This window comes from Chinchilla lanigera, unplaced genomic scaffold (assembly GCF_000276665.1).
Source record: "Chinchilla lanigera isolate Chin_1 unplaced genomic scaffold, ChiLan1.0 scaffold00195, whole genome shotgun sequence".
Lineage (NCBI taxonomy): Eukaryota > Metazoa > Chordata > Mammalia > Rodentia > Chinchillidae > Chinchilla > Chinchilla lanigera.
This window is the reverse complement of record NW_004955596.1, coordinates 646,553-673,826: the sequence shown is the minus strand read 5'-3', so window position 1 is coordinate 673,826 and position 27,274 is coordinate 646,553. Positions and strand designations below refer to the sequence as shown.

The window sequence follows — 27,274 nt, the reverse complement described above, 5'->3', positions numbered from 1 at the left end:
TTTTGGGATGAATCGATGTATAACTGTGAATCTGATTTCTTCAGGTTCTGTGTTTCATCCTACAAGTTTGTGGAAAACTCCCTTCTGATCCTCCGCCCACATCCATGCCGGCCGTTAGGCTGCGGTCCCCACCGCGGCCTCCAGGGGTCGCGGAACGGGGGCGGGGTGGTTCTCGCACGGAGGATTTTGAGTGAGGCACCGCGCGGGGCGGGGCATGCGGGTGGCGCCCAGCGGCTAGACCGGGTGGCCCGGCTGGCGGAACGCGGCAGCCGGGCTGTGGTTGTGCGGCGGCAGCCGGAGTGGTTTGGGACGCGCACGGAGCGAAGATGGCGGCGGAACGGCAGGACTCTCTGAGGGAGTTTGTGGCGGTGACGGGCGCCGAGGAGGACCGGGCCCGCTTCTTCCTCGAGTCGGCCGGCTGGGACCTGCAGGTAATTCCGCGAGGCGGGCCTCATCGGGCGGTCTGGGGGCTGCGGGGCGCGGGCGCCCGACCCTTCAAGCCTGAGGCGCCCGAAGCGCACCGTCATCCCTGCCCGACCGCAGCCCAAGAGAGGCCTCGTGGGCCCGGGGCCGCTTGCCACACGTCGCCGGCTCAGTTTGGGAGCGAGGGAGCGGGCCAACGCAGGCCTGCCGTGCAGGGCCCCAGTTCCCCCACGGCTCGCCGGCTCCGCGCGTCGGCGAGACCTCGGGCGCGGTGGGCGGCCGCGTGGAGCGGGGTCGCCGGGGGGCGTGGCTGCGGCCCGCCTGCCCGCTGGAGGCCGCCTGCGGCCCGCTGACCAGCGCCGGGCTGGGGCGAGGCTCGGCGCACGGTGGTCGCTCCCGTTCCTGTCCGCAGCCTGGCGGCGGGGGAGAAAGGAATCCGACCCCGGAGCTGGCCCAGGCCTCTTACCTTTGCTTAGTTAACCGATGTGTGCAGTGGGAGTCGCGTGGAATTTACTGGCAGTTCACTGGCGGGTTCTAAGTGTTCAATTAAGATAAGCGTCCCTGGGGAGAGATTTTTGCACAAAGAATGAATCCCCAGTGCCTAGAACAATGCCTGCTACGTAAGCATTCAGTCATTGGTTCAGTTTTTCAGTGGAAGAAAACTTGCATAAATATTCTTGGCCAGCCTACATCGTAGTAGATAATGATGGTGAGAATACTGAGGAGATTCAACAAGCCAAGCACTGTTCTAACAGCTTTACACGTCTTATGTCACTTAACTTTACAGTTTTGCAGCAAAGGTGTAAGGAAACTAACACGCTTAAGGCCTTACTAGCTACCACCAAGGGTAAGAGAGAATTAGAACTCAGTTCTAGCTCACTTTATGAGAAAATAAGGACTAGCCCTGATAGGTACATAAAAATAGGGGGAAAGACATTTCCACCACACTGATTAAGGCCTAAGAATTCTGTCTCTTGTTCCCATGATGGTGCCTGTCTGCCTAAGCCCCATTTTATGGATGAGAAATTGGAGGCTCAGAGGGCAAGGAATGTGCCCAAAGTCACACAGCTAGTAAGTAGTGGGACTGGAGTTTGAACTGGGTCTGCTGATTCCACGATTTGCATTGCTTCTCAGGTGTGTTAGATAAACCATCACATGCCTCTGTGGACACAGTGTGAAGCCCCTGTGCTGGACAGAATTATAAAGCAGAAGTGTTTTTCCAAAAATACATAGTATTATTGTCACTGGGTCATCTCTCCCGGTCTCCTCACACTGCACATAGAGAAACTGAGGTTCATAAAAGTGTCAGGACCAGGATTTAAATATAGTCTTGTCATTCAGTGCAAGTGCCAAGGTAGCTCACTAATACCCCCATCAGGCTACTTGTTTCTCGTTACGCATGTTCAGACCAGTTATGTCCCGTGACAGCTTACTGCCTTCAGTGTGGCTGGTCACCTTGAGACCGAAGCTGTCTTTTTCATCGCTGTAGACCTCCGTGCTCTTTCTCCTTTCTTTGTGCATAGTATATGTGATGAGGTATCCACTGAGTTGGTGAGGGAAACAGAGTCACAGGTGGCCAAAGGACTCCTATATTCCTTCTGTATATGTAGGGTTAAGATATGACTGTGGGTAAGTCTTAATGGATCATCTGTTCTTTAGAGTTGAGGGGACGGGTGCCACGTTTCACAGATTGAGAATAACTGAAGATTGAGGGCATGAGCACATTGCCTAGAATTGAGCATGGCTCTACTCCTTACCAACTGTGTAATTAACTATGAGCAGTAGTCTTAACTTTGCAGTGCTTCCGTATCACCTGTAAAATGAGACAATAATAGGACTAATTGCATGTAATTCTGTGAGGATTAAATAACACATGCAGAGGACTCAGAACAACCTGGCACATAAATAAATGCTCAATAAATACATGCTGCTTTTACTTCAAAAGAGTATCTTCCACCCGGTGTTCTTTTTTCTTTTCTCTTGATGGGTGAAATTTGTTTCAGGTAAAATGAAGACTAACAGTTGGTCTGTTACCTTTCAGTCAAATTTTCTGTCTTGTGTGGATCATGTCTTGATGTTTTTATTCCTTTGTGTTAAGAGGAGGTATTAGGTAAAGGACTCTTTCAAGGTCCCAAGGTACTGCTTCTCTGTTTCAGATCGCACTAGCGAGCTTTTATGAGGACGGAGGGGACGAAGACATTGTGACCATTTCACAGGCAACCCCCAGTTCAGTGTCCAGAGGCACAGCCCCAAGGTAAGGGCTCACTTCAGTTATTGCTACCTGAGTGGTTCCAGCAATGAGGAGGAGCTGTTTTCTGAGTTGAGAGACGGTTTAGGCCTCAATATGTGGACTAGGGGGCTTGAATGAGAAAATAAAGTTAGAACAAGTGGTGGGGAATAATTCCCTTTATGTGTCACTCCTTTCCTACATGGAGATATGTATGACTTTTATCTGAGTGTGGTTATGGTTCAATTCTGGGAGAAATAGCAGAACCTACTTTTTAAGATTTTTGAGAACCTTTTATTTATGGAACATGAGGAACTGCTCAGTATCTGGAAATTTTTAAGTAAAATCTAAAAGCCTTTGAGGGCTGGGGATTTAGCTCAGTGGCAAAGCACCTGCCTGGCAAGCGCAAGGTCATGAGTTCGGTTCCCGGTACTGGAGAAAAACCAAAAAAAAAAAACAAAAACAAAAAGCCTTCCTTTCAGGGTTGCTAGATGATGGTTGATAGATGTGGAAATTTAAGCTAGACGACTTCAGGAATGCTGCTTTGATAATACAGGATGCCTAGTACCCTATTAAGTCTTATAGAAAATAAGCCTGTGTAACCTACCCTTTAGTTATTAGGAGAAACAATATTAATCCTTTGAGTCCCATTTGTACCACCTTTCCTGGCCCCTTTTCTCAGCTCCCATGGCAGATGACAGTTGGAATCCACAGGATGTGACAATGTAGTCTTCCGGGAGATAGGCAGGGCCTCTTCATACAGAAGTGTTTGAACTCTGGCTTTCCTCACTGCTTTAGCTTCATCCCTGATATGTGTTTTCATCAGAAAACTGTATTTGAGTTTGAATTGAACCCCAGAAAACAGAAAAGAATGTTTCTTTGCCATGAAGTGGCAAATTATCTCTCTCAGGGAATTTAAGGTTTAAGATATATTTTCTTCCTTTGAAGGAAAACTAGCACCAAATTTCATTGCTCCCTTCACATCTTTCCCTGCCTCTCATCTGCAGAGAAAGGAGATAAGCAGTCTTTCAGTTATTTTCTTGTGATCATTTCACAGGCCACTGCTAAGATATGAAGTGTTGGTGATGGCACATGAGATTGTTACTGCTTGGGACATGGTTGTTAGGGTGAGGGCTGTTCTTGCAGCTGCTGGTAGAAGTGGCTGATTTCCTGGGGTCCTAGTCTTTGACAGCCACCTGAGGACACTATTGGGATGTTGGCATGTCAGAATTACCAGTGGGGAGAAGTTCCAAGTTAGTTTCTAATGCCATCATATTGTCTTTTTTCAGCAGTCCTGAACTCCAGTCAGGGCAGTGGCTTATTAAATCAGAGGCGCAGGAGCTTAACTGCATAGGTTCAAAGCCCAGCCCTACCACTTCAGACTTTTGTAACCTTGGGCAGATTACTTATTTCAGTCCCTTAATTTTCCTTGTATGTCAAATGGGATTAATAGTAGTGTCTGCCTCTTCATAAGTTAATACTTACATAGTACTTAAATGAATTAATGAATTAATACTTACATAGCACTTAGAACAAAATATCTGCTATTGTTATTTTTTATATTATTTTTAGTGTCTATACTCCCTTATTCTTTGTCCCCTGCCTCATTCCACAGCAAGGACATATATTAAAACATAAACATAGGGGCCGAGGATATAGTTTAGCAGCACAGGGCCTGACTGGCAAGCGTAAGGTCCTGAGTTCAGTTCCTGGTACCAAAAAATAGACAGCTACACTGGCTTGGAAAACATAAGCATAGAAGCAAAATACTCAAAGAAATGGAGTTTAACATCAAGCCTGAAAGAAGTAAAAGGCTAGACACACATTTGAGCCCAGAAGCCTTGCCTCTTTGATTTGGTTAAATCTCAGACTTGGTAATGGGCAGGGTAAAGCCAAGAAAAAGGAGGAAGAAAGGCACAGTTTGTTCCTTCATTGTCCTAGTCTTGCAGGAAAATACTGACTGTATTTTTGGAAAAGGCAAAACAGTACTTGCAACCCAGATGAAAATTTTGTGAGAGACCTGCATCCCCACTTCCCCTGGCTGTCACAGGACACTTTAGCCTGCTGCTAACCTCTCCCCATTCCTCACGTCATCTTCTTACCTACCTTTCATGTTGCCACTGCTCTCTTGGAGCAGCACTCAGTGACTAGAACAGAGGTGTTGGGTGTGAAGACCCTGAACCCTTAGGAAGAATCTTTGGAATGGATGAGAGAAGGTCTATAAATTACCTGAAATTGTAGGCACAAGTTTGTATGTATGTTGGCAGGTATCTTTTCTGGCAAAAGAGTCCATAGCTTTGATTAGATTTTCAAAGGGGTATGGGACATAAAAAAGTTAACCATTGCTATGGGAAGAAGTCTAAACTCCTCAATAATGACAGCTATCATTTATTGAGCATTTAGTATGTACCAGCACTGAGTTAAGCCTTTTTTTTTTAACATCTTTTTAGTTCTCACAACCTGTAAGGTGAATACTGTTACTGTTCCCATTTTATAGATGAAAACATGAAGGCTGGGCTTCTTCCCAAGGTCACAGTAAAACAAGAATTTAAGGGCAAGACTGTCCTGTGTTTAGCATCTTAACTCTCATCCACAGATAACATAGTACCTCTCCCTACAGACACTCAAAGGCCTGGAGAGTTTATGCTGAGTCTGCCTTCCTGGTCTTACCCACTTCTCATTTCTTTAATCCTTTGTGCAAGCCAAATTGAGTCCTTTGGTAGCCCAGCTCTACTGATTTTTTGGTTCTACATTCATCTGAGTATCTTACTTGAGTAGTTGTACCTGTTCTATTGCTCTCTTCCTGTCCCATCCCTGTGCGCGCTCTTCCCACATTTGCCTCCATCCCCACTCTGTTGAGCAGCGCGTAGTCCTAGTCCTCAGAACTCTGGTCACAACTCTAATTCTTTCACTTTAAGCATATCTTCATACATCTCTCATATGTTGTCTTGAACTGTTTTTAATTTTTGTCTCAAAGTGAGAGAGGTAATATTTCAGTAATGCTAACCAAATGTCTAACTCTGCCATATTATCTCTCCTGTGTTCTCCTATACCTTTCAACAGCTTTGGAAATAGCTTGAGTACTCACCAACATGGGTAGGATTCTGAGTCTTAGAAAGTTTGAGTAACTCAGCTGCTGTGCCCACAGATTGACAGCCAAGGCTTTCTAAATCCATTGCTGCTTTTACTACAACATGCTGCTTCCCTGAGCAACACCTCCCACCCTTATCCCCTGGTTACAGATCAAGCAAGAAGTGACCATCTGTTCCTTTATTTTTCTTTTTCATCTAACAAAAGCTGTGCTTTGTTAGAATGTCAGGAACTACCATTGTCTAGTTCTTTGCACTATCCAGTAAGTTAGCCACTAGCCTCATGTAGCTATTTTAAGTTAATTAAAATTGAATAAAACAAATACTCATTTGTTTGCACTAACTGCATTTCAGATGGTTAGTAACCACATGTGGCTAGTGACTTTCTGTTTGGACAGTACAGATAAAATATTTTCATCATCACAAAAAAGATGCTGCCACAGAACCAAGATGACCGGATTAAATGCAGGTGAGATTTAATAAAGAACTTTTGTGCTACTTGAAGTTGCCAAAGTGACCTGGGATAGGATTTTATTGCCAAAAAATGGAAATTTCCAAGACTTTGTACAATTTATAAAGCGCATAGGATAAAGGCTTCTGAAATTGGTAATGTCCCCAAGACATCAGTACTATAAGGTGACTGACTCTCAGAGCATTACTCCAGAGCAGTGTTTCTTAAACTTGAGGCTGTCTCAAAATGACCTTTAAGGCTCTTTAAAACTGGGATGCTAGGCACCCCTTCCAGAGTTTCTGGAGGTGGACCTTAAGGATTTGCATTTCTCAGAGGTTCACAGGTAACACTGATGTTCCTAATCCAAGAACCATACTTCAAAAATTGCTGCTCATGAGTAATATTTAAATGCACTGCAGCATGTAAACAGCTCTACATGCATCAGTATCTCAGCTGTACACAGAAAGCCCTGGAGGCTGGTGCTGGGATTGCCTGCATTTACATGTGAAAAAATGAAGGTTTAAAGAATTTTAATAGCATGCCCAAGATCCCAGGGTAGGGGACAGAGTTGGGGTTGATATGACATAGGTTTATGTGAGAATCTAGATGTATAGGTTTTTGTGGGAAGGAAAGAAATGCATAGCCGGAGCAAATACTTTGCTCAAGAAGGTATACATGTGTATATGGAAAAGAGTTTAACAGCAAGGAGATTGTTTTTCCATGGATACTCATTATTCAGAGACTTTAGCTGGAAAACTTGCCGTGAGAAGGTGAGTAAGTAGATTTAACATGTGCTAGTGCAAATGTCATCAAGTAGATCCTTTTGAACTATATTATATCTAGCTCAAGGAATGCTCAGGATGTTGTCCTCATCTACTCAAGCAGGGACTGTGTCTTCTTGTTGCTAGTTTTTGGAACTCCATAGCTTCTCTTGTCCCCCGATTATCTCCTCGAAATAAATCTTCCAAGACTGAGCTGGAACATTTTCCCTAGTAAATAACCTCTTCCTCTTAGTTTGACCTCAGGAAACTTACTCAGCCACCACTCCCATTCTGTAAGAAAGCTATTTTTCCCCCTGAGATAGAGAGAATTGTTTTTTATCTTTACAAAACTTATCTCATATGGGCCTTAAAAAACTAAGCTTGTTCCTTGAGAGCATGTCTAAACTAGAAAGAAAGTGGCAATGTAAGAATGTTAGAAGAGGGAATAAACTCTTCTCGCACCTTTGTTTAGTAGTGCCCTCCCTACCTGCACCCCACACCACGTGGCGCTCTTTTCCTGTAAATACTAATACCTTTTCTTGACTGACCGGTAGCAGAAGTAGGTGGGGCCCTTTCCTCCTTCAGTGCTGCTACCCCCATATTCACTTCTTGTCTTTCCTTAAGTATATGACTCTTGTCTTTGTGCATTTGCACATGTGGCTTGCGTGAAATGCTATATCCGTGCCTTTTCTCCTCCAGCCCCACCACTTTTATCTACCTGATTACTATCTTCCAGTTCATTAGCAGTGGTTAAAATGTAGTGTTTTTATGGGAAGTCCTTCTTGACATTCCCTCACTCAGAGCAAAAGGCTCTGTACTCTTAAGGCCCCTGGATTTCCTCTGCCACACAGGATCTAGTGAATGATTGCCTGGACCATGTATCCCACTAGCCTGTAAGAACTGACTCTGATTATCTTTACATCTGGTGTCCAATATAGTGTCTGGCATAGGCATTCCATAAGTTTTTGAGAATTAAATGATAAAATTAGTTAGCCAGTAAAACCTGGTAAGTATTTAAGGTAGTAAAGACCTCCATTATCCCACTTCCAGGACAGCTTAAATTAGATTATATTTACCTCACAATATCACTTTCTAATTTAGCCTTACTCCTGTGTAACATTGCTGAAATAAATGCTACATTATCTTGTCCTCCTGTGTAGCTTCCCAAATGCTGGGATTACAGACATGTCCCACCATGCCCAGCCCTTGTTTGCTGTCAGAACCTTCCTTCTACATAGACTGAAGGTTCTGTGTTACTGACAGAGTTTTACATCTTTGAGGTAGTGTGCATAGTGAATGCAGGATTGGCCTTCGTCCACAGGTATCCTCTTCTCACCTCACTAAAAAAAAAATCTAATTCCAGTTCCTCAGCTTAGCAGCTGATGATGGGAATTACCTTCTTCAACTCTCCCTGAAATCATTTTACTTGTTTCTGTGTCTCTAGTGATAATAGGGTGACATCCTTCAGAGACCTCATTCATGACCAAGATGAGGATGACGAGGAGGAAGAGGGCCAAAGGTAAGTCTTTGATGTGGGGGCAGAGCCTAAGAGAAGTTCACAGTAATGCACGAATCACCTGGCACAAGAAATATGCTTGATTATTGTTAACCATTACTGTTCATGGGGTTTTATTCTGAGAACATAGCCTGTTCCCTGTAGTTGAGAAGTCATCATTCTCCCTTGCTTTTTTTTTTTCTTTTGTGGTATTCTGGGTTTGTTTGGGGGTTTTTTGACTATTAAAACAGTATATATTTTTTGAGGAATATTAGGGGGAGGGAAACAAACCAGTAAGAAGGAGAAAGTCATTTATAATATCATAGGCAAGGCACAACTAGGTATCAATATTTTTAGTTTATTTCTTTCTAGCTTTTTATAGGAAAAAGCAATACATAAGCAATATGTAGAATAATAGGCTTATGGATGTATATTCTCCCAGTCCACACATACATACACTGTTTTTAAGTTTTAGGAATGGTATAGTAAAGATAACGTGCATTATGGAAAATATGAACTAGTGTAATGAAAAAGTACTTATTTATCCTTTGGTAACTACAGTTAATATTTTGGTATATTATTCAGTCTATAAATTAAACATAAATATACTTTATATTATATTTTACACAATGAAGCGCAGATAATTTTGCTTTTGTTGGATTAATGGTAAGTCTTAAAAAATTCTCCATATTGTTAAAATTCTTCATAAGCATTTTTAGAGCCTATAATAATAACCCATCATATGGATGTCCAACATTTCAGTTGTTTCTAGTTTTTTACTATTGTAAGTATCAGTGCTGTAAATATCTTTGTATATTAATCTTTGACCACATTTCAGATTATTTTCTTACAGTCATTCTTAGAAATGAAACTGTCAAGTCAAGGCCTTGAATATTTTTAAGGCTGTTGATCACAGCCTCCTAGCTCTTAAGCCCGGCTTAGAGATCCCTCAATAAAGACTTTGCAGTACACTGAGTAGACACTTACCTACCTGAGTCAAAAAAGAATGAATTGGCCACAGCCCCATGTCACTGGTTTTAGTTCCTCATGGGTCTGTGTCAGCCTGTTGAACATTCCTAAGAAACATATAGTAACCATTATGAAAATGCAGCTACCTAACAATGGTTAGTCTCTGGGAAGTGAACTGAGAAATTACATATGTTTGTTGTTTTGGTGTTTGTTTGTTTTGAGACAGGGTTTTGCTGTGTATTTCAGGCTGGTCTTGTCCTCCTGTGTAGCTTCCCAAGTGCTGGGATTACAGACATATCCCACCATGCCCAGCCCTTGTTTGCTGTCAGAACCTTCCTTCTACATAGACTGAAGGTTCTGTGTTACTGACAGAGTTTTACATCTTTGAGGTAGTGTCATCCAGTATGTAAATGCCAGCCTTCTCCACTTTCTGCCCAGTCATGTCCTCCAAACTATGACCTTGCATTATTCATATGCCCACAACTTTCTTGGCCTTAGCATTTCAGACCTAAAACAACACTACCACCTTGTCCCTGCCAGGACCTATGCTTTGTGTCATATTTCATAGTGAATGCAGGATTGGGCTGGGGATTTAGCTCAGCGGCACAGTGCCTGCCTGGCAAGCACAAGGTCGTGAGTTTGATTCCTGGTACCAGAAAAAAAAACAAAAAAAAGAAAAAATGCAGGATTGAGGGTTGAATGTAATTTATACTAGTCTTCATCTCCCAATCTGGGGACATACTATTTCTTAACTATGAATAGGAGTAATCAGCTATGTGACAACTGGTTTTCAGGCCAACGTAAAAAAAAAAGTACTAACTTATACTGAAGCCAGTCCTCACTCATTATAAAGCCTGGTATGGATATATTGGAGCTTGTATTTGAGATTGGAGCTTCCCCGGCCTTCTCTAGTATCATCTCCTCAGGGCCCCCAGTGTATGTCACAAGAATGACAAGGTGAAGTGAGTCTTGGGGGAGCTCTTGGTGTTGTGTCACACCACCTCACATATGTGCATTACTGTGCTTGTTCTTTTGCATACATCTGCTGATTTGAACCTCACGGCCCTGACTTAAGGAGCAGGTAGGTAGGGCATGTGGTCCCTCCCTCCCATTTCAGAGACAAGGACAGTATACAGAATAGTGCACCAGTTTACCCAGATCACACAGTGACAGGGCCAGGACTGGAGCCTAGCTGCTTGTACTAACCACGCCACAGCCATCATTAACTCAGAACTACTAGAGGTAGCAGCTAATGACTGGAATCCTAGTCCTTATCTCAGAGAGTTGCTGGCTTGCAGATGGACAGTCACAGTTCTGGTGCTCTCCTGCACTGACAAGCTGTTGTGCATGCCTGGAATACCCTTCCCCAGTCTGTTCATTTGATAACTTCATCCTCCAGACTCAGCCCAGATGCATATTCCTAGGAAGCCCTTGGTGTCCTCCCCAGCTCATTGTACCCAGAGGCCCATTACTGTCTTCATAGCTTCTCACATTGCATTGTACCTGCCTGCCTTCTTATATGTGTCCACAAGTAGCCAGTAAGCTCTTTAAAAGTAGACACTGTATCCTTTGCTTCATTGTGCCCAGAGCCTGTGGCATGCTTTGTTTGTTTTCCAAGTGCATTTGGTGTTAGAAGTATGTTTTCTGCACAGGTTTTATGCTGGGGGCTCAGAGAGAAGTGGACAACAGATTGTTGGCCCTCCCAGGAAGAAAAGTCCCAACGAGCTGGTGGATGATCTCTTTAAAGGTGCTAAGGAGCACGGAGCTGTAGCTGTGGAGCGAGTGACCAAGAGCCCTGGAGAGACCAGTAAACCAAGAGTGAGCATTAAGGGTCATTGCCTGTGCCTGTAGTGCTCAGGTTCCACAGTGGAGAGGGGTCCTCTTTTACTTTACTGGTGACTGTTTTTCTCATTTGCTCACTTGGTCACCTGTACAGAAAACTAGTGTAGTTTCTTTTTTTTCTTTTTTTTTTCTAAAGTGTAGTTTCTCTTACCTTCAACATGAAACCATGATTGAGGACAGAGTCCTCAAACATATGGCCTACAGCCTAGATCCCAAATTTGAGTTTCTGTCTTAGGGGAAATCAGAAAGTCTTTTGTATTAATCCTGCATCCAAATTTTTACATGGCCACACTTACTTAGATTTTAGTAGCTTCTCTTCTCTTTGGCTGGGTATACTGTGCCTTCCAAGTTTCACTGCCATCTTGGCCATTTGATTTATTTACCTTGATGCTCGTCTTTATGGACACCAAGTTTGATACTCAGAGAAAGTACATCTAAGTACTGGCTTGATCAGGAACCCTGTCCTCTTTCATGTACCTAAGATGCATCATTGTACCTGAGTGACTCTACCACCAAGTGTTTATGAACTTGTGTTTTATAGCCCTTTGCAGGAGGTGGCTACCGCCTTGGGGCAGCACCGGAGGAAGAGTCTGCCTATGTGGCAGGAGAAAGGAGGCAGCATTCCAGCCAGGATGTGAGTATGTTGCTGCCTTCTTTACAGAAGCTTGTGAATTGTGAGCCCACCCTTTTTCAGAAGGGATTGATCACATGTTGTGCATGAACCAGCAGTCTGTGTGAGAGAGGTCTGCAGAGACACTGCCCTTGCTGTGGGCTGAACAGGGGCCTTACAGGGATATGAGAGGCAGCTTTCATCTCATTGGGCAGGAGCTGATGAGAAGGGGTAGAGGAAGGGATGGATGGACAGGTGAAGGTTTCTGAGCATTCTGTGGATCTCAGGCAGAGGGATAGTGTATCTAGATTCTCTAGTGAAGTGGGTGTGGCTAAAGAATTTGCTTTTCAGACCACCAGAGAAGGCCTGAAACACAACTCATGTTTAGTTTTCCTTATTATTCTTTAGTACTTCTTCTGTGTATATAGGGTGCAGTCACACTTAATGGATAATTTTGAATGTTTTTAAATTTTTAATATGCCACAAACATTTTCAGGTAGGCCTGTGACCATTTATTTCTATAATAATGTATCTTTTAAATTTTTTTTGTTTTTTTTTCTGGTGCTGGGGATCGAATTCACGACTTTGTGCTTGCCGGGCAGGCACTGTGCTGCTGAGCTAAATCCCCAGCCCCCGTATCTTTTAAATTACTTTGGGTCTTATTCCAAAGTAAAGTCAAACAGAAAGAAAATAAAAATCCTGTCTACTTGTGGCAGCAGTTACTAATGCATTAGCTTTCAGCCTTCTTTTTTGTGTGTTTTTTTTTTTATTAGTACGTGTTTATAGTACATACTGATTATATCCCTTATGAAGAGTTGGTACATGTACATAATACATTTTAATTATTTTTCACCCTCTTCCTCTGCCCTCCCTCCATCTCTTGATCCTCTTCCCACTTGAAAAACACCTATCTGCCTATTTCCTATTATCTATCTTTTTACATATTGTGAATATATGTACTTTATTTGCTTTTTTAATTTATATTTTATTAATATATGTTTGCAGTTCATGCAGTTTATAGTCTTCTTGGAAGTGGTTACATGTGCATATGTTTGGTTTTTTTTTTAATCCTCTTCCCCTTCTCTTCTCCTCCTCCCCCACCTGATCCTCTCTCTTTTTCATACTTGCTGATATTGTCTTAGCAGCCAGGTGTGGTAGCACACGCCTTTAATCCCAGCACTTGAGAGGCTGAAGCAGGAGGATCACCACATGTTCAAGGCCAGCCTGAGCTATATAGTGAGACCCTGACTCCAAAAGAAAAAAAACCTTTTATTTGTCTTAGTTCATGTTGTGGTATGTAATGTTTGCATTAATTGGGGTTATTAGGGTCCTGTACATGGCATATCTTTTTTATTATTATTTCCCCTTCCCGTCCTCACTCCTCACTTCCCTATGGCAAGAGGCCCATCGCCTTGTCCCTTTCTATCTATCCTATATCATTTTCTTTGTTTGTACTTTGCCTCACTTAACTGAGAGAAACCATACAGTACTTAAGTTTGTGTGTCTGATTTATTTCACTCAACATTATATTTTTCCAGGTGCATTCATTTTCCTTCAGATATCTCGAATTGTCATTTTTTATGGTCTAGTAGTATTCCATTATATATATAGATACCACATTTTCTTTATCCAGTCATCTGTTGATGGGTATACAGGTTGCTTCCAGGATTTAGCTGTTACAAATTGTGCTGCTATAAACATTGGTATGTAAGTAACACTGCAGTATAACTTATGCTCTAGGGAAGGTAACCTAGCAGGGGGATAGCTGGGTTGTATGGAATTTCTAATTTCGGTTCTTTAAGAAATCTCCATACTACTCTCCATAATGGATGTACTAGTTTACATTCCAACCAACTATGGAGGAGGGTTCCTTTTTTACCATGACCATGCTAGCAGTTGTTATTGTTTGATTTCCTCATGATTGCCATTCTTGCAAAGTAAGGTGGGATCTTAGTTTTATTTACATTATTTTTCTAATGGCTAGAGATGTTGAGCATTTTTTAATATATCTTTTGACCATTTGTAATTCTTCCTCTGTGAGGTATGTATTCATTGCTCATGCCCATTTCTTGACCGGGTCTTTAATTTTAGGTGTTTTTTTTTTTTTTTGCATTCTTTCCCTACTTTAAATATTAGTCCTCTGCCTGAGGAGTAGCTGGCAAAAGTTTTTCTCCTTCTATAGGTTATCTCTTCACTCTACTGATTCTTTTACTGTAGAAGATTTTTAGTATGATATAGTCCCATTTGTTGATTCTTGCTATTTCTTGTATGATTGATATTGTATTTAGAAAATCCTTTTCTACACCTATGTCTTCAGATGTTTTACCTATTTTATCTTCCAGAAGGTTTAATGTTTCTGTTTTAATCTTTAATCCATGTTTACTTTAGTATATGATGAGAGATAAGGGTCTAGTTTCATTCTTCTGCAAATAGATAAACCAGTTTTCCCAACACCACTTGTTGAATAGGCTGTCTTTCCTCCAGCATATGTTTTTGGCTCCTTTGTCAAAGATCAGATAGTTGAGTATGTCTGGTGAGGTTTCTGTATCCTCGATTGTGTTCCACTGATCCACGTGTTTGTTTCTGTTTCAGTACCATACCACTTTTATCACTATTGCTTTGTCTTTTGTTTTTCTTTTTGAGACAGGGTCTCACTATGCAATTCAGCCTGGCCTTGAGCTTACATTGTACCCCAGGGTGGCCTTGAACTCTCAACAATCCTCCCAACAATCCCCCCCAGTGCTGGGATTACAGGCGTGCACCACCACGCCCAGCTTCTCTATTGCTTTGTAGTATAGCTTGAAGTAAGGTATTGCTATGCTGCCTGCTTTGCTCTTACTGCCACAGTTACTGTTATGGCTATATGTAGATGTTCCCCCAAAGCTTCATCCAATCATAGGTAGAGCTTTTCCAGAGGTGGTTGGATCTAGTGTGTGTGACACCTAGAATTGATTCATGGTGCAGTGTTAGGGTCAAGGGCACTAGGATAAAGGTTGTGAGGGCTTACCGCCTCACTCCCCCAAGTACCCTCGATAAGATATAAGGGAAAGGACTGTGGATCCCTTTGCTTACTTGCTTTTGCTGTCTTCTACCATGAAATATTTCCTCCTCTGTGGTGCCTGTCTGCCAAACCACCCTGCCTTGGAGCCAGCAATTATGGACTGAAACTTCTACAAACTGAGCTAATTAAACCTTTCCCCCTTTAACTTTGGGTGTCAGGTATTTTGTCTCAGCAACAATAAAGTAACTAAGACAGTTACTTTTGCTATTCTGGGTCTCTTCTGGTTTTATATGAATTTCAGGGTTGTGTTCTCTAGATCTATAAAGTATGCTATTGGTATTTTGATTAAAACTGCATGTATCTGTGTAACACTTTTGGAAATATGGCCATTTTGACTATATTTGTTCTGCTTACGCAAGATCAGGGGACGTCTTGGATGTCCTCTCCAGTCTCCTTTTCAGGTTACTGTAGTTTTCTTTGTAGGGGTCTTTCACTTCTTTGGTTAGATTAATTCCTAGATATTTCTTTTTTTATTTTTTTCTTGAGGCTACTGTGAATGGTATTGTTTTCATGATTTGCTTCTCATCCCATTCATTGTACACAAATGCTAGTGATTTTTGTGTGTTAGTTTTGTATCCTGCTTTTTTGCTGAAATTGGTTATTCTAAGAATTTTTTGGTGGAGTTCTTTGGGTCTTCTATGTAGCACATTATGTCATTTGCAAATAATGATAGTTTGAGTTCTTTCTTTCCTGTATGTATATCTTTCATTTCTTTCCTTGCCTAATTGCTCTGGCTGATGTTTCAAGTACTGTGTTGAGTAGAAGTGATAGTGGACATCTTTATCTTGTTCCTGATATTAGGGGGAGTGCTTTTAGGTTTTCCGCATTTGGTATGATGCAGTCAAACTTACTTGTTAATAAAAATGAACAACTTAAAATTTTTTCTTAATTTCAGTTGACATATTTGTTTTCTGTATATTTCACTTTTTAAACAGACTGTATTGTTTTTTTTTTGTTAGTACACATTTGTAGTACATGTTTACATTCCTTGTTTTAGCCTTCTTAGCCCTTTTCTTTCTTGTTTCTTCAGTGCTGAGAATTAAACCCAGGGCTTCTCACTGGGCTATATCCCCAGCCCATGTTTTACTACTTTTTATTTTGAGACAGAGTTGCTAAGTATTGCCCAGAGTTGCCCAGGCTGGGATCCAGATTGCATTCCTCTTGCCTCAGCCTCACAGAGGCTAGAATCAGCGGAGTGGGCTTTTGTTTATTTTTGAGACAGAGTCTCATTATCTCAAATAGGTTAGTCTTGCACACCTGGGCTCAAGTGATCCTCCCGCCATAGCCTCCCAAGTAGCTGGGACTACAGACACATAATACCATACACCCAGCTGTAGATACCATGTTTAATGAGTGCAAAGTATTCATGAATAGATGAGCGAGAACACTAGCTATATACCAGAGATACTTGCAGCCATACAGATAAGGGAGTCTTAACCTCAATTGAGTCACCTGCTGAGAGCTACCCAGCTCATGAATGGCAATGTCAAGATACAAACCTAGCTCTCCTTAAAACACTGCCCATGCTACTAGCCTCTGCCATATCACCATCCTATTTTAGGTTAATGAATTCTTGGTTGGTTGTTAATTGAGTTCCCTTTGCATGCATGTGTGTATATATGTGTGTGCCTGTCTGTGTTTTAATAATAGCAATGTGGTGACATAGTAAAAGCTCACTATCTTGCAAATTCAGGTTGGTGTACTCTACAAGTTTATGGCTATATTAACTGCTTGCCTCCTGTCATCATAGGTTCATGTTGTTCTGAAGCTCTGGAAAAGTGGATTCAGCCTGGACAATGGCGAGCTCAGAAGCTACCAAGACCCATCCAATGCCCAGTTTCTAGAGTCTATCCGCAGAGGGTGAGCAGAAAAGCCCTCTTTGAGTCCCAAATTAGTGAATAAGATGCCAAGTTAAAAAGGAAGAGACAGAGCATTTTATTATGTGAGAAATAAAATTTTTGAAGCAGAGTTAGCACAGATGAGACAGATTGAGACACAGGTTCACAGTTCTGCTCTAAAAACTTTATTCATTTTTCCCTTTTTAGCCTGGGGCAGAGCTAAGTGGCCAAATAAGTAGGTGTCTACTGTGACTAAGCAGGTAAGAAAGAAAGCAGAGGTAGCCACTGGAGTAGCCAGCGCCTAGTAGTTTTCAGCATTGGAACTGAGAGGCTTCTTCTCTCACCACATCCCTGGCAAATATCCTACTTGCTGTGAACCCCAATACTGCCTTTTCCCTCACAGGGAGGTGCCAGCAGAGCTGAGGAGGTTAGCTCATGGTGGGCAGGTGAACTTGGATATGGAAGACCATCGGGACGAGGACTTTGTAAAGCCCAAGGGAGCTTTCAAAGCCTTCACTGGTGAAGGCCAGAAACTTGGCAGGTAAGAAGCAGCACCAGTAGTCCCCAGACAGTCCCAATAGACAGGGCCCAGCAGACCTTGTGTTCTCACTAGAGCAGTGGGGATACCTGTTTACAGAGTAGTTCAAATTTTATTTTTATGGAAAGAAGAATATGGAGGATGTGAATTTTGGAGTTTAAAAGTTCAAAGTAAAGACCCTCCTTCATTTTGTAGTTGTGTGACTTTGGACCTGATAGTCTGTTTCCTCAGCTATCAGTTGGGATTAAAAGAGTCCCTACCTGCTAGGATTGTTGTTGCAAGAAATAAAAGAACTGATGCATATAGAATACTGCCCTTGGTGACCAGTAACACAATTGGTGCTTTGGCTCAGTTATCAAAAGTGTTGGGGAAAGTTTGATCTCCTTGATGACTTCAGGTCTAAACTGGGACTCAGGGATAAGGAATTGCAGGTTTTCCCACCCAGCCAGGCCACCTAGTAGCATTGCTTAGGATCAGGAGTCGAAGACACTTGTTCGTGCAGGTAAGTGTTCCACCACTGTAGCAGCCCACCAGCTCTTTATTATTTGGTCCCGCCTGACAGTCTTTGCCAATGTCCTCTACCATTGTCCTATCTTCCCACTTCTTAACCCTCTGCCAAGTCATTCTTATCTTGTATTCAAACTCCAGCTGGATCTGATTAGTTAATAGTCACTGATAAACCATGATGAGCAGAATTCTTCCACTAGGACCTTGGCCATCCAGGGGTAGGCTGCCTTCTCTCAGGGTTCCTCCATCTTTGACCATGGCCATGGGGTCAGTAGTTAGTATTCTTCAGAGGGAACCATGTATATGACAGATATTTAGCATGGAATTCCTTGCCAAGAAAGTCCTGATTTTAGAGGAAAAGCTGAGCCTGTTTAGGCTTTGAGGACTGCCCCTTGAGCACATAGCTCATATGGTAGACTGGCAGAACCTAGGCTTTCTGATTAGCATTCTTTCCCACACTTCTGCCCTCAGGCTGGCAGCTCTCAAGCTAGCAACAGCCCTTGCTCTCCTCAGTACTCCTCAGGGATCAGTGCTTGGTCTGTCAGCAGCTCAGACTTCTCTTATGGGTGATTCTCTCCAGAAATCTCCTACCTCCTTGTTGTCCATTCACACCTCCTCAGAGCAAGGGTCAGAGCTCAGAGCATTCGAGACCAAGAGATTGTGACTTAGCAGAACCAACATAGCTGTGTCAGCCTGCTTTCATCATCTCACCTGCCAAATGGGGGTTGTTGGCTGGCCCAGAATAGCCATGCTCAAAGTTAGTGTCCCTGTCAGCCTCAGTGAGCTTTGTAGACACCTGTTTTTTTGTTTTATTTTGTTTTATAAATGTAAAATAATAGGAAATCCAGATAAAGAATAAATTGTTTCTAAACATCATAACACCCAGAAATATTTAGTTAGTCTCTGAGAACATATCCTTCTAGTTTTATACATGTGTGCATGTTTGTAAACATGCTGCTATGTGATTTGGGTACATGTCCTTCAAAAGCCCACTCTTAAGAGCCTTGGCCCCCAGGGTGGCACCATTGGGAGGTTTTGGAACCCTTGAGGCTGGGGCCTAGTAGAAGGTCCTTAGGTCACTGGGGACATACCTTCAAAGGGGATTATGCTCCTCTTGTTTTCTTTTTTGCTTCCTGGCCATGAGGTAAGCAGTTTGCTCTGCCAGGCTCTCCCCAGTATTACCACGTGGCGTGCCTACCAAAGGCCCAGAGACAGTAGGTCTGCCCTATTTTGCACTGGAACCTCCAAAACTGTGGCCCAAATATAGTTTTTATAGATAGCTCAAGTATTTTGTTATAATCATAGGAAGCTGACTGATGTGCATGCTGTTTTGTCCCCTGCTTTTTGCCTAATCAGTGAAGTATAGATGTCATTTCATTAAGTACATGTATTTCTGTACTTTCATTTCTATGCTTATGTGGTTTTGTTTCTTACAGAGATGTGCTATAATTCACCAGTCATTGCTGAAATACATAAGCAGACTGCCAGTACCATGAACATTGCAGTGAATATCTCTGTAATTAAATCTTTGTATATCCTATAATCTTGGGCTAGAGATAAAATTGCTGGCTCAAAAGATCATCATATTTATAAGATGTCAAATTGCCCTCTAAAAATGTGGTACGGTATCTAGTTTTTACCTCCACATCAGTTATAAGGGAAAGTTCACAACTGACTCCCACTGTGTAGCTCTCATGATCCTCTTGCCTCAGTCTCCTATTTGCTGGGATTACAGGTGTGCATCCCCATGCAAACAGCTCTTTGTTTTACACAAAGACACTAACTCCCTAGAAAGTGAGCCTGTTCTCAAGGCCATAGGTTAATAGAGCTGGGACAAGATGGCTTGTAGTACTCCTGAAAAGTTTCTGTCCACCTACTGTCCTTAGTAATAATGGGTGCCATACACTAAAAAGTAGGAGAGGGTAAGGACAGGATCTCCCATTTTCAGAGAAGTAGATGGAGACATCAAGATCTTTAGTGACATGCTAAAGGTCATAAGTTCCTAACTGATGAGTGCATTAGATTCCCCCAGGAGCAGGGGAGGAGATTGAGGATGTGTTTTCAATACAAATATTAGTTCCATAAAGTAAATCTCAACAGAGTCTTGGCTAGGGGGAATATATAGAAAAATACATAAAGGGAGAAAGTTGTTTGTTGGATAAGTAAAATTTTTAGAACTGATCTATAGCATGTGGTTCTCTTTTCTCATCTGTAAAATGGAGATAATCCCTATCTGAAAGGGTGGTCATGATGATTCAGGGAGGCTAATATAAAGCCCCCTATACAACACCTGAACAAAGTAGGTATAGATGTCACACCTATTTTCCCCTTCCTTTACTCTACCTGAACAGATGTCTGCTACTTGAATATAACAGCTTCCTCATTTTAAGTCTCACTGAAAATGTGGTCATCTCTTTCTGGTAGGCAATAGCTTCAATGAGTACCTGTTACATACTTAGAATTGTTACAAACTGTTGAGGGATCAGACTGGCTCCCTGTAATCTAATTGAAGAGTGGACCTTATGCCCATAAAACTACTAAACAAACAGTATTAGTAGCTGTAAAACATTTACATGTGTAATCTGTAACTTTCCACTGTTTCCAAACAAGGCTGTGAGCACATAATTTGCCTGTGTGTGCCAGCCTACATTTGAGTCCTCATCCTGTGAGGCTGATGTACAGAGCAGCTTCTCTCAACACACTGATGTGGCCAGCATTCTCTGCATTCCATTTCCTAGTTCCCTCAGCTCATATTATTCACATTCACAGAAAAGGATATTTACTTTGCTTTTTATGTTTTCTAGGCAACATTTCACAAACTAGGATCCTTGAAATACTATTTCTGCAAGATGTTAACAAGTGTAAAGTGCAGGACCTGGTGGTTCACTGTTTGCCTTCACTGCACAATCTCTTGAAACCTTTAATACTCGATGGTGCTACTAAAATATTACGTGGCATTTCTTAGTCCTCTGCCAGCCTCAAGGAACTAGGATTCTATGAAACATTCCAGAGAGCATTTTCAGTTGGATTTGCTGCATGTGCACTTTTTAGATTATAAAGATCAGGGCAAGGGTGAGGCAGCGAGGCTGATAAAATTAGGGGCTTGAGGGAAAAGTCAGACTAATGCTTCCTCTCTCCTGTGAAGGTGTAGGCCAGGTCTGCTAAGAGAAAAGATAAGAATGAGGTGAATGGGTGTTTAGAAGAGAGAAGGCTTCAATTCACTGTTGTGAATTGAGAGTTTATGTTCACTTTGTATTTGTCCACCACCCTCAGTACTTGATGGAATTTTCCCCTTTAGTCCTCACAAAAGCTGACTGAGGCAAGGCAGGTAGCCTTAATCCTTTTAAAAGTCCTTGTTATTACCCTTGTTAAAACTAAGGGAACCTGACTGATTTGTGCAAGGCCACACAATCCTGGCCTATATGATTCTTAAGATCAAGCTCCAACCACTAGCAGACTTCATGTCCTCTTCACTGCACGAGTCCATTTTTTTTGCCCTTTAAGAAATCTTGCCATCGCGCTCCCACATACAACACACACACACACACACACACACACACACACACACACCCATAGTTGGCACATGAATATGAGACATACCCACGTGTACATGGGGATGTAGGTTTGAAGAGTCCACCACAACTGGTAGCCTGCCAGGTTGTATCCAGGATTCTTGGCTGTAAACTTGGGAGTGCTACCCTCAGCACTTCATAGAAGTTGATACTTAGCCTTGCTGTTGAGCCCCGCAGTCCTATTCTCTGTTTCTCCAGCCTCAGGCTTCCTGCGTACAATACTTATTCAGGTGAGCACTTGAGGAAGAAGAGTGAGTGAGTCCCTGACCCAAGGCTTCTTGGGGAGTGAGGGAGCGAGCATCCACACTTGGGGTCTGAAGTGAATTCTTCAGGACCTGTAAGTCCCACAAGGGCAGGTTTCAGTCTATCCTGATCACTGCATCAGCAACACCAGACATGAGCCAGGCACACAGCAGATGCTCAGTAAAAATGTGAGAAGGAATTCCCTGCTACACAACCCTAATGTTCTCTCTCTTCAGCACGGCCCCCCAGGTGTTGAGTACCAGCTCTCCAGCCCAGCAAGCAGAAAATGAAGCCAAAGCCAGCTCTTCTGTCTTAATCAACGAGTCAGAGCCTACTACCAACATCCAAATACGACTTGCCGATGGTGGGAGGCTGGTACAGAAATTTAACCACAGCCACAGGTACCTTGTATCATCTGGTCTAGATTTTCTAGCAGTATCCCAGACACCTGCACACCTGCAGCCCTTCTGGAGGAAAGGGTAGAGAGTTTGCAAGTCTGGTGCCTTTGGGTCCTGTTCCCGCTCTCTGTTAGTATGACTGAGGACTGCTCGTATCTCTCCTATGGTCCCCTTCCTCATCCTTGGTTTTTTTAAACCACTAGACTCTGTTCAAAGGCAGTCTTCTGCTAAAGCCTAGGTGTAAAAGAGGTCAAATTAGAACTGCTGTGGTTAATGGCAAAGAGAAGGTGCAGTGTTCACACCCCACCTACCTGGCCTCCTCCACCTCACTCCCTCCAGGGGTCTCTGAAAACCACAAGGCTGTTAAGGTTTTTGTTGGTCTGGTCTTTGAGATCTGCTCTACTCTCTGAGACTGTCTGGACTGGATCAGAGCAAACTGCTGCCTCTATTTCAAAGATGGGGAAACTGAGGCGCCACAAGAAGAGACTAATGGGAGAGGTGCTGGAGGATTGTAGCTAATAAAGATACTTGACAACTCCTTTCTGTAGAGCAGGGGTGTTTAAGTTTTATCTGTAGTGGGCCAACCAAGCCAAGATCTACTTGTGGGGCCAGTGAATGGTTTGGCACTCATTGGATGTTGACTGGGTTCCTCATAGAGGTGTGCATCGAGCCGCCAGTGTGAGGAATATCTGGATCCTTCCTTGTACTTCTCTGAGATGGAGTGACCCATCTTACTGGCCAGAGTTACTCACTTCAGTTTTATTTCTCTTGTCAACCCCAGCAGAACTGCTGCTCAGCCTAGGGAGCATAGCCCATGCAGAGTGTGGGTGAGAGGGCCTGGTCTGCTCCATCTCAGGCTGCATGTATCTTGCACAAGGACCACACTGTAGATGGCATAGGTCCTGGGGCTTGCAAGCAGAAGGAAACTTCTGTTCAAGCACTCTAGGGACAAATAGTTTCAGATGACTCCATTCTCATGATCACCAGGTTCAAGGCATAAGCAACATCTAGACAGGGGATTCCTGGAACTGAGGATTGATGACATAATTTGAGTGCCTCCTATGGCATAGAAAAGAGATATTATCTTCCCCAGAGGAATTTGTGGTCTGTAGGGGGCAGTAATCAGGTCATCCTAGAATTGTGTGCTTACACACTTTACTGGTGCTACAAAAGGAAGGTCAAAGAACAACTAGGAGCAGGGTAAGGTTGCAGAGGAAATTGTCAGTCCAGCCTGAAGCGTGGCTAGGATTATGGAAGGGAGGCAAGAGAGTGTGTGAAAAGAGGGCTGGGACGGGAGTATGGCCTAATGAGAAACTAAAAGGAGAAAAAAGAGAATAAAGGGAAGGAGGACAAAATTAGGTAGGCCTTGGGACCACAGTAAAGAAAATGGAGATATCAGCAGGGGAAGGACTGGTCTGATGTGCTTCTAAATGATTGCTTTGGCTGTTCATGGTGAAGCTGGGCAGGGAAGAGACTCTTGTTCATCCTTCCAGGGGTGGGGGTTGTGGGCACCAGAGATGGAACTGCTCACCTGCTCCCCACTCCTTCAGGATCAGCGACATCCGACTTTTCATCGTGGATGCCCGGCCGGCCATGGCTGCCACCAGCTTTGTCCTCATGACTACCTTTCCGAACAAAGAGCTGGCTGATGAGAGCCAAACACTGAAGGAAGCCAACCTACTCAATGCTGTCATCGTGCAGCGGTTAACATAACCGCTCAGCCTCGGGCCCCTTCCTTCCTGTGTCTCCTGCAGTTGGCAGCCATGCCCCATGGGGATCACCCCTCCTGCCCCTGTGCATACCCAGGGCCATGCTCCAGTGCCATGTCTCCTCCATAGCTCTGGGTTCCTAGATTTTGGTTGGACATTAGTTTTTCTTTAGTTGCATTTCCTGGGTTTTTGTGAGGATCAGTGGACTTTAAAAAAAATAAAAATTTAAAAAAAAAAAATTGAAGAAACATCACCAGCATGTGTATGGGAACACTCCCACTGGAGCAAATCTTGATTGCTACAAAATGTTATTTACCTTGGGAGCATGGTGGGGAGCTGTTCTTCCATCCTCTCTGCATAAAAACTACTGTCACACACACAACCCTCACCCACTAACATGTCCCTTCTGTAACCCCAAAAAGTGACTGGAGGATGCTCTCTTTGAAGGGAAGGAAGATGAGATGTATGGAAAGAGGCTTTGCAGCCACTTGCTCCCATATGAATATGTCACTTGCCCTAACAAAAATTGGCAGTGCCAAAAGTCCCCTGAAGAGGTCAGAGCTGAATGGATACAGCCTCTTTGAGTGAAAATAAATGCTTCCCCATACACCTTTCACTCAGCCCTGCCTGGTATATCCACACTCCTAGGCTGTGGCCCTCTGAGGTTCTACTACACCTGCCGAGCCCTTTCCCTTCCCATCATCCAAGGATGCTATCCCCTGGTGGTTCTCAGTTGCTGCCGTTGCTTTATTTATTCCATAGGCAGAAGTCTGAGGGGACCTAAGAGGTGGGTAAATTATTCACTGGAAGTATGTGGCAAATAAGATGCTGAAGAGATCAGTACTGTCCTGTGCTGTGGGTGCCTTTTATTGTGTTGTTTGTGAGAGGCTTCTGGCAGTTTTTGAGATTGAGTGTAATATCAGAATGTAGCTTTGGGTTGCAAGTTTCACTTCACATCTTTGCTCAGCTTTCTGACTTGCAGCAGTTAAGGTTGTAGTCATAGCCTGATAAAAACCCTTCAGACCCCTAAGCTGGCTTCGTTGCAAGAAGGACCTTTGATGTTTGAATGGAACGTTTCCTACTGCCCTATTAAATGAACCACAGACTTAGATTCAACCTGGTTTTGAGCCATCTTGCGCCTCAACTCTCTTTGCAAGTAGTCACCACCAGACACTCACTTTCCGGCTTCACTCTGTTACAAGCCAGGAACCAGTGCTGCATCCACCTATAGCCATGGGAGATGGTAGTTTCAACTTGGCTTGGTGCTTCGATCCCAAACTTGCCAAACTGGCAGCAGCCTGCTAGAGCTGTAGTACCTGCCCCAGTGTTTTCTGTAGCAGGTGGCAATAATTGGGAGGTAAGTACAGATCTAGAAAACAAAATTATTGCCACCTTGACCATTAAAAATCAGAATGAAGACGGCAGAGTTTTGTACTTTTTAATGAGTTGCTTGGAAGGAGATTGACAGCAGCCACTATAAGTACTGTAGTGCTTTGCACAGGTTCCATGTTTTACTGCAAGAACCTAAGCCCATGTAACAGCTGGTAAGTGGTACATGGTGACTTCAGCTTCCAGAACCCGTGGTCAGGTACATGCACTCCACCCACCCCTAGGTCCTGCTTCCACACTCTTGAGTCCCCGCCCTACCCCTCCTCCTGGTTTCTGCTTATATTAGTCACATATCAGAAGAGATCCTAAACCTGCCAATTACACCTGCATCATCTAGAATGGTTTGCAGAGGCCTCTTGTTCCACCCACTCTGGGAAGGGAGCATGACAGCTGATGTAGCTTGCCCTGTGGTTGCAGTTGAGACAGTCCCAGTGCCTGACCTAATATAAGAAAAATTGCATTGATCTGGCTCCAGGCCCCATTCTTTTGTTCTGGTGGCCTAGATGAGCTTTCATAGGATATTCAGCTACCAGTCCCCAGGCTTCTAAATTCAGGACAGTTCTCAACTGGAGGATTTTGGGACATCCCCAGCACTAGTTGGTGACTATGGGAACCATCTGGTATTAAAGGGCCTCACTAAGGGTGTACTGCAATGACTGGGACATGTACTGGTGGAAGGATGTCCCAAATTCATCACTGAAAAAGGCAAATTAGCTGTCACGATGCCCTTTCTAAGACGTGTGATTACCATGCCAAACAACCCTGTAGGTAAAGTTTTGTGTACCTAGTTGCTTCCTCCAGAGATAGCCTTGGGAGAAAGCAGGTTTTGGGGGCAGGAGCTAGACACATCTTTACACTGGATGGCATTGCCAAAATGCCTTCAGAGGGCCAGCAGGCACATTCCTGCCCACCAACCGTACCCTTCCCAGCCTGTAACTTAAAGACCTGGAGCTCATTCAAGGGAAGTAGCTGATAATAAATGCAGTCTACTGCTTCCTGTATCCTAAACTCCAGCCATTTTAAAGGAACTGCTGCCTCAGGACCCTTTCCCAGGCCCAAATAAAAGGTCTTTCTTTGAAATGGTTTTGGTTGTGTCCTGGCTCGGCCTCATGTCCTGCTTTGGCCTCCTAGCTCCCTCTCCCAGGCCAGAAAAGCAGAGTAGAAAACATGGCCTTGACTTGTAGCATCTGAACCAAGTCTCAGTCTGAGCCAGTTCCTACTGTATGTGACCTTACCTCTCTGTTTCCTCATCCCTCATGCCATGTTTATTCCAGCAGCAAGTCATCACTTGAGATGCATCCCAAATCTTGTCATCCTTCCCAAGTGATCTAGGCTAGCTTCCATCATGGTAGAGGATACTGGACCCTAGGAGTCTGTGAGGTGTGGGAACACAGCATCTCCCAGAAGTTAGAAGTGGGCCCCAAGAGACAGCCAAATCAGACTGTCAGATTCTCTGCAAGGATAGAGGAAACCGGGTGGAACATAGACATGGATTCCAGGACCAAGGTATGAGAAGCACCCAGCCAAAGACTCTCCTTTGACCTCCACAAAAGTCTGGGCAAGAGTTCCTGACTGGACCAACTCTGACAAACCCATAAAATGCACTCTAGAGAGGGTTTTACACCATTTGCCCTGGCCACAGGAAGCCAGCCGGCCCTTTCCGTGTCTCTCCTGCGACCCTGTCCCTGAAGATGGGAGAAACTGTGCCTTTAAGTTCAAAGTCTTGACTTCAACAGTGGAATGGCTTTTTAAAAAGTAGGTATTCAAAAAAATTTTTAAGTTTCAGATTCTTCCCTTCTAACTCATCCTTACTTGAGAAATTCCCTCCACAGTGAGTTTTTCGGGTTTCATTCTAGGGTTCCTGAGTCCAAATTAATACTTTGTGCAGTTTAAGACACTACTTTTCCATATTTAACACCTTGAATCAGAATATAAGTAGGCTTACCTAGCATCACCAAAAACTAACATTGATTTTAACTATATTTCTCCTTTTTAATTTATGTCCAAAGTTGATACATGATAGAAATTCATGTCTAAGTAGGTGAATTCTCAAAATGTTCTGAGCAGTGTGCCAGTTTAATCAGCAGTAGTCAGCCTTTCTTAGGGACACATAAATTAATGATGTCTTTGTCATCTCTGGCGTCTTGGAGTC

At 43.3% G+C, this 27,274-nt stretch overlaps 1 protein-coding gene across 2 annotated transcripts; it reads left to right on the top strand.

The window, feature by feature from the left end:
* The first annotated feature begins 240 nt into the window (after window positions 1-240).
* On the top strand, window positions 241-24,849 carry Nsfl1c (NSFL1 (p97) cofactor (p47)). 2 transcript variants are annotated; one of them, XM_005414707.2, is made up of 10 exons: window positions 241-431; window positions 2,580-2,677; window positions 8,396-8,470; window positions 10,491-10,496; window positions 11,068-11,233; window positions 11,799-11,891; window positions 16,679-16,788; window positions 17,170-17,307; window positions 21,863-22,027; window positions 23,575-24,849. In XM_005414707.2, the coding sequence occupies exons 1-10, from the start codon at window positions 327-329 to the stop codon at window positions 23,735-23,737; spliced, it is 1,119 nt and encodes a 372-aa protein (XP_005414764.1). In that variant the 5' UTR covers window positions 241-326; the 3' UTR covers window positions 23,738-24,849. The 2 variants fall into 2 exon arrangements, with proteins under 2 accessions (XP_005414764.1, XP_005414765.1); XM_005414708.2 differs by lacking the exon at window positions 10,491-10,496 and having other exon boundaries at window positions 242-431.
* The last annotated feature ends 2,425 nt before the right edge of the window (window positions 24,850-27,274 follow it).

Bases quoted from the DNA above. Each gene is read 5' to 3' on its own strand.
- Nsfl1c (XM_005414707.2), top strand. From the start codon at position 327: ATGGCGGCGGAACGGCAGGACTCTCTGAGGGAGTTTGTGGCGGTGACG. The intron at 432-2,579 runs GTAATTCCGCGA...TCTCTGTTTCAG, and splicing joins CGGCCGGCTGGGACCTGCAG to ATCGCACTAGCGAGCTTTTA. The intron at 11,234-11,798 runs GTGAGCATTAAG...TGTGTTTTATAG, and splicing joins GAGAGACCAGTAAACCAAGA to CCCTTTGCAGGAGGTGGCTA.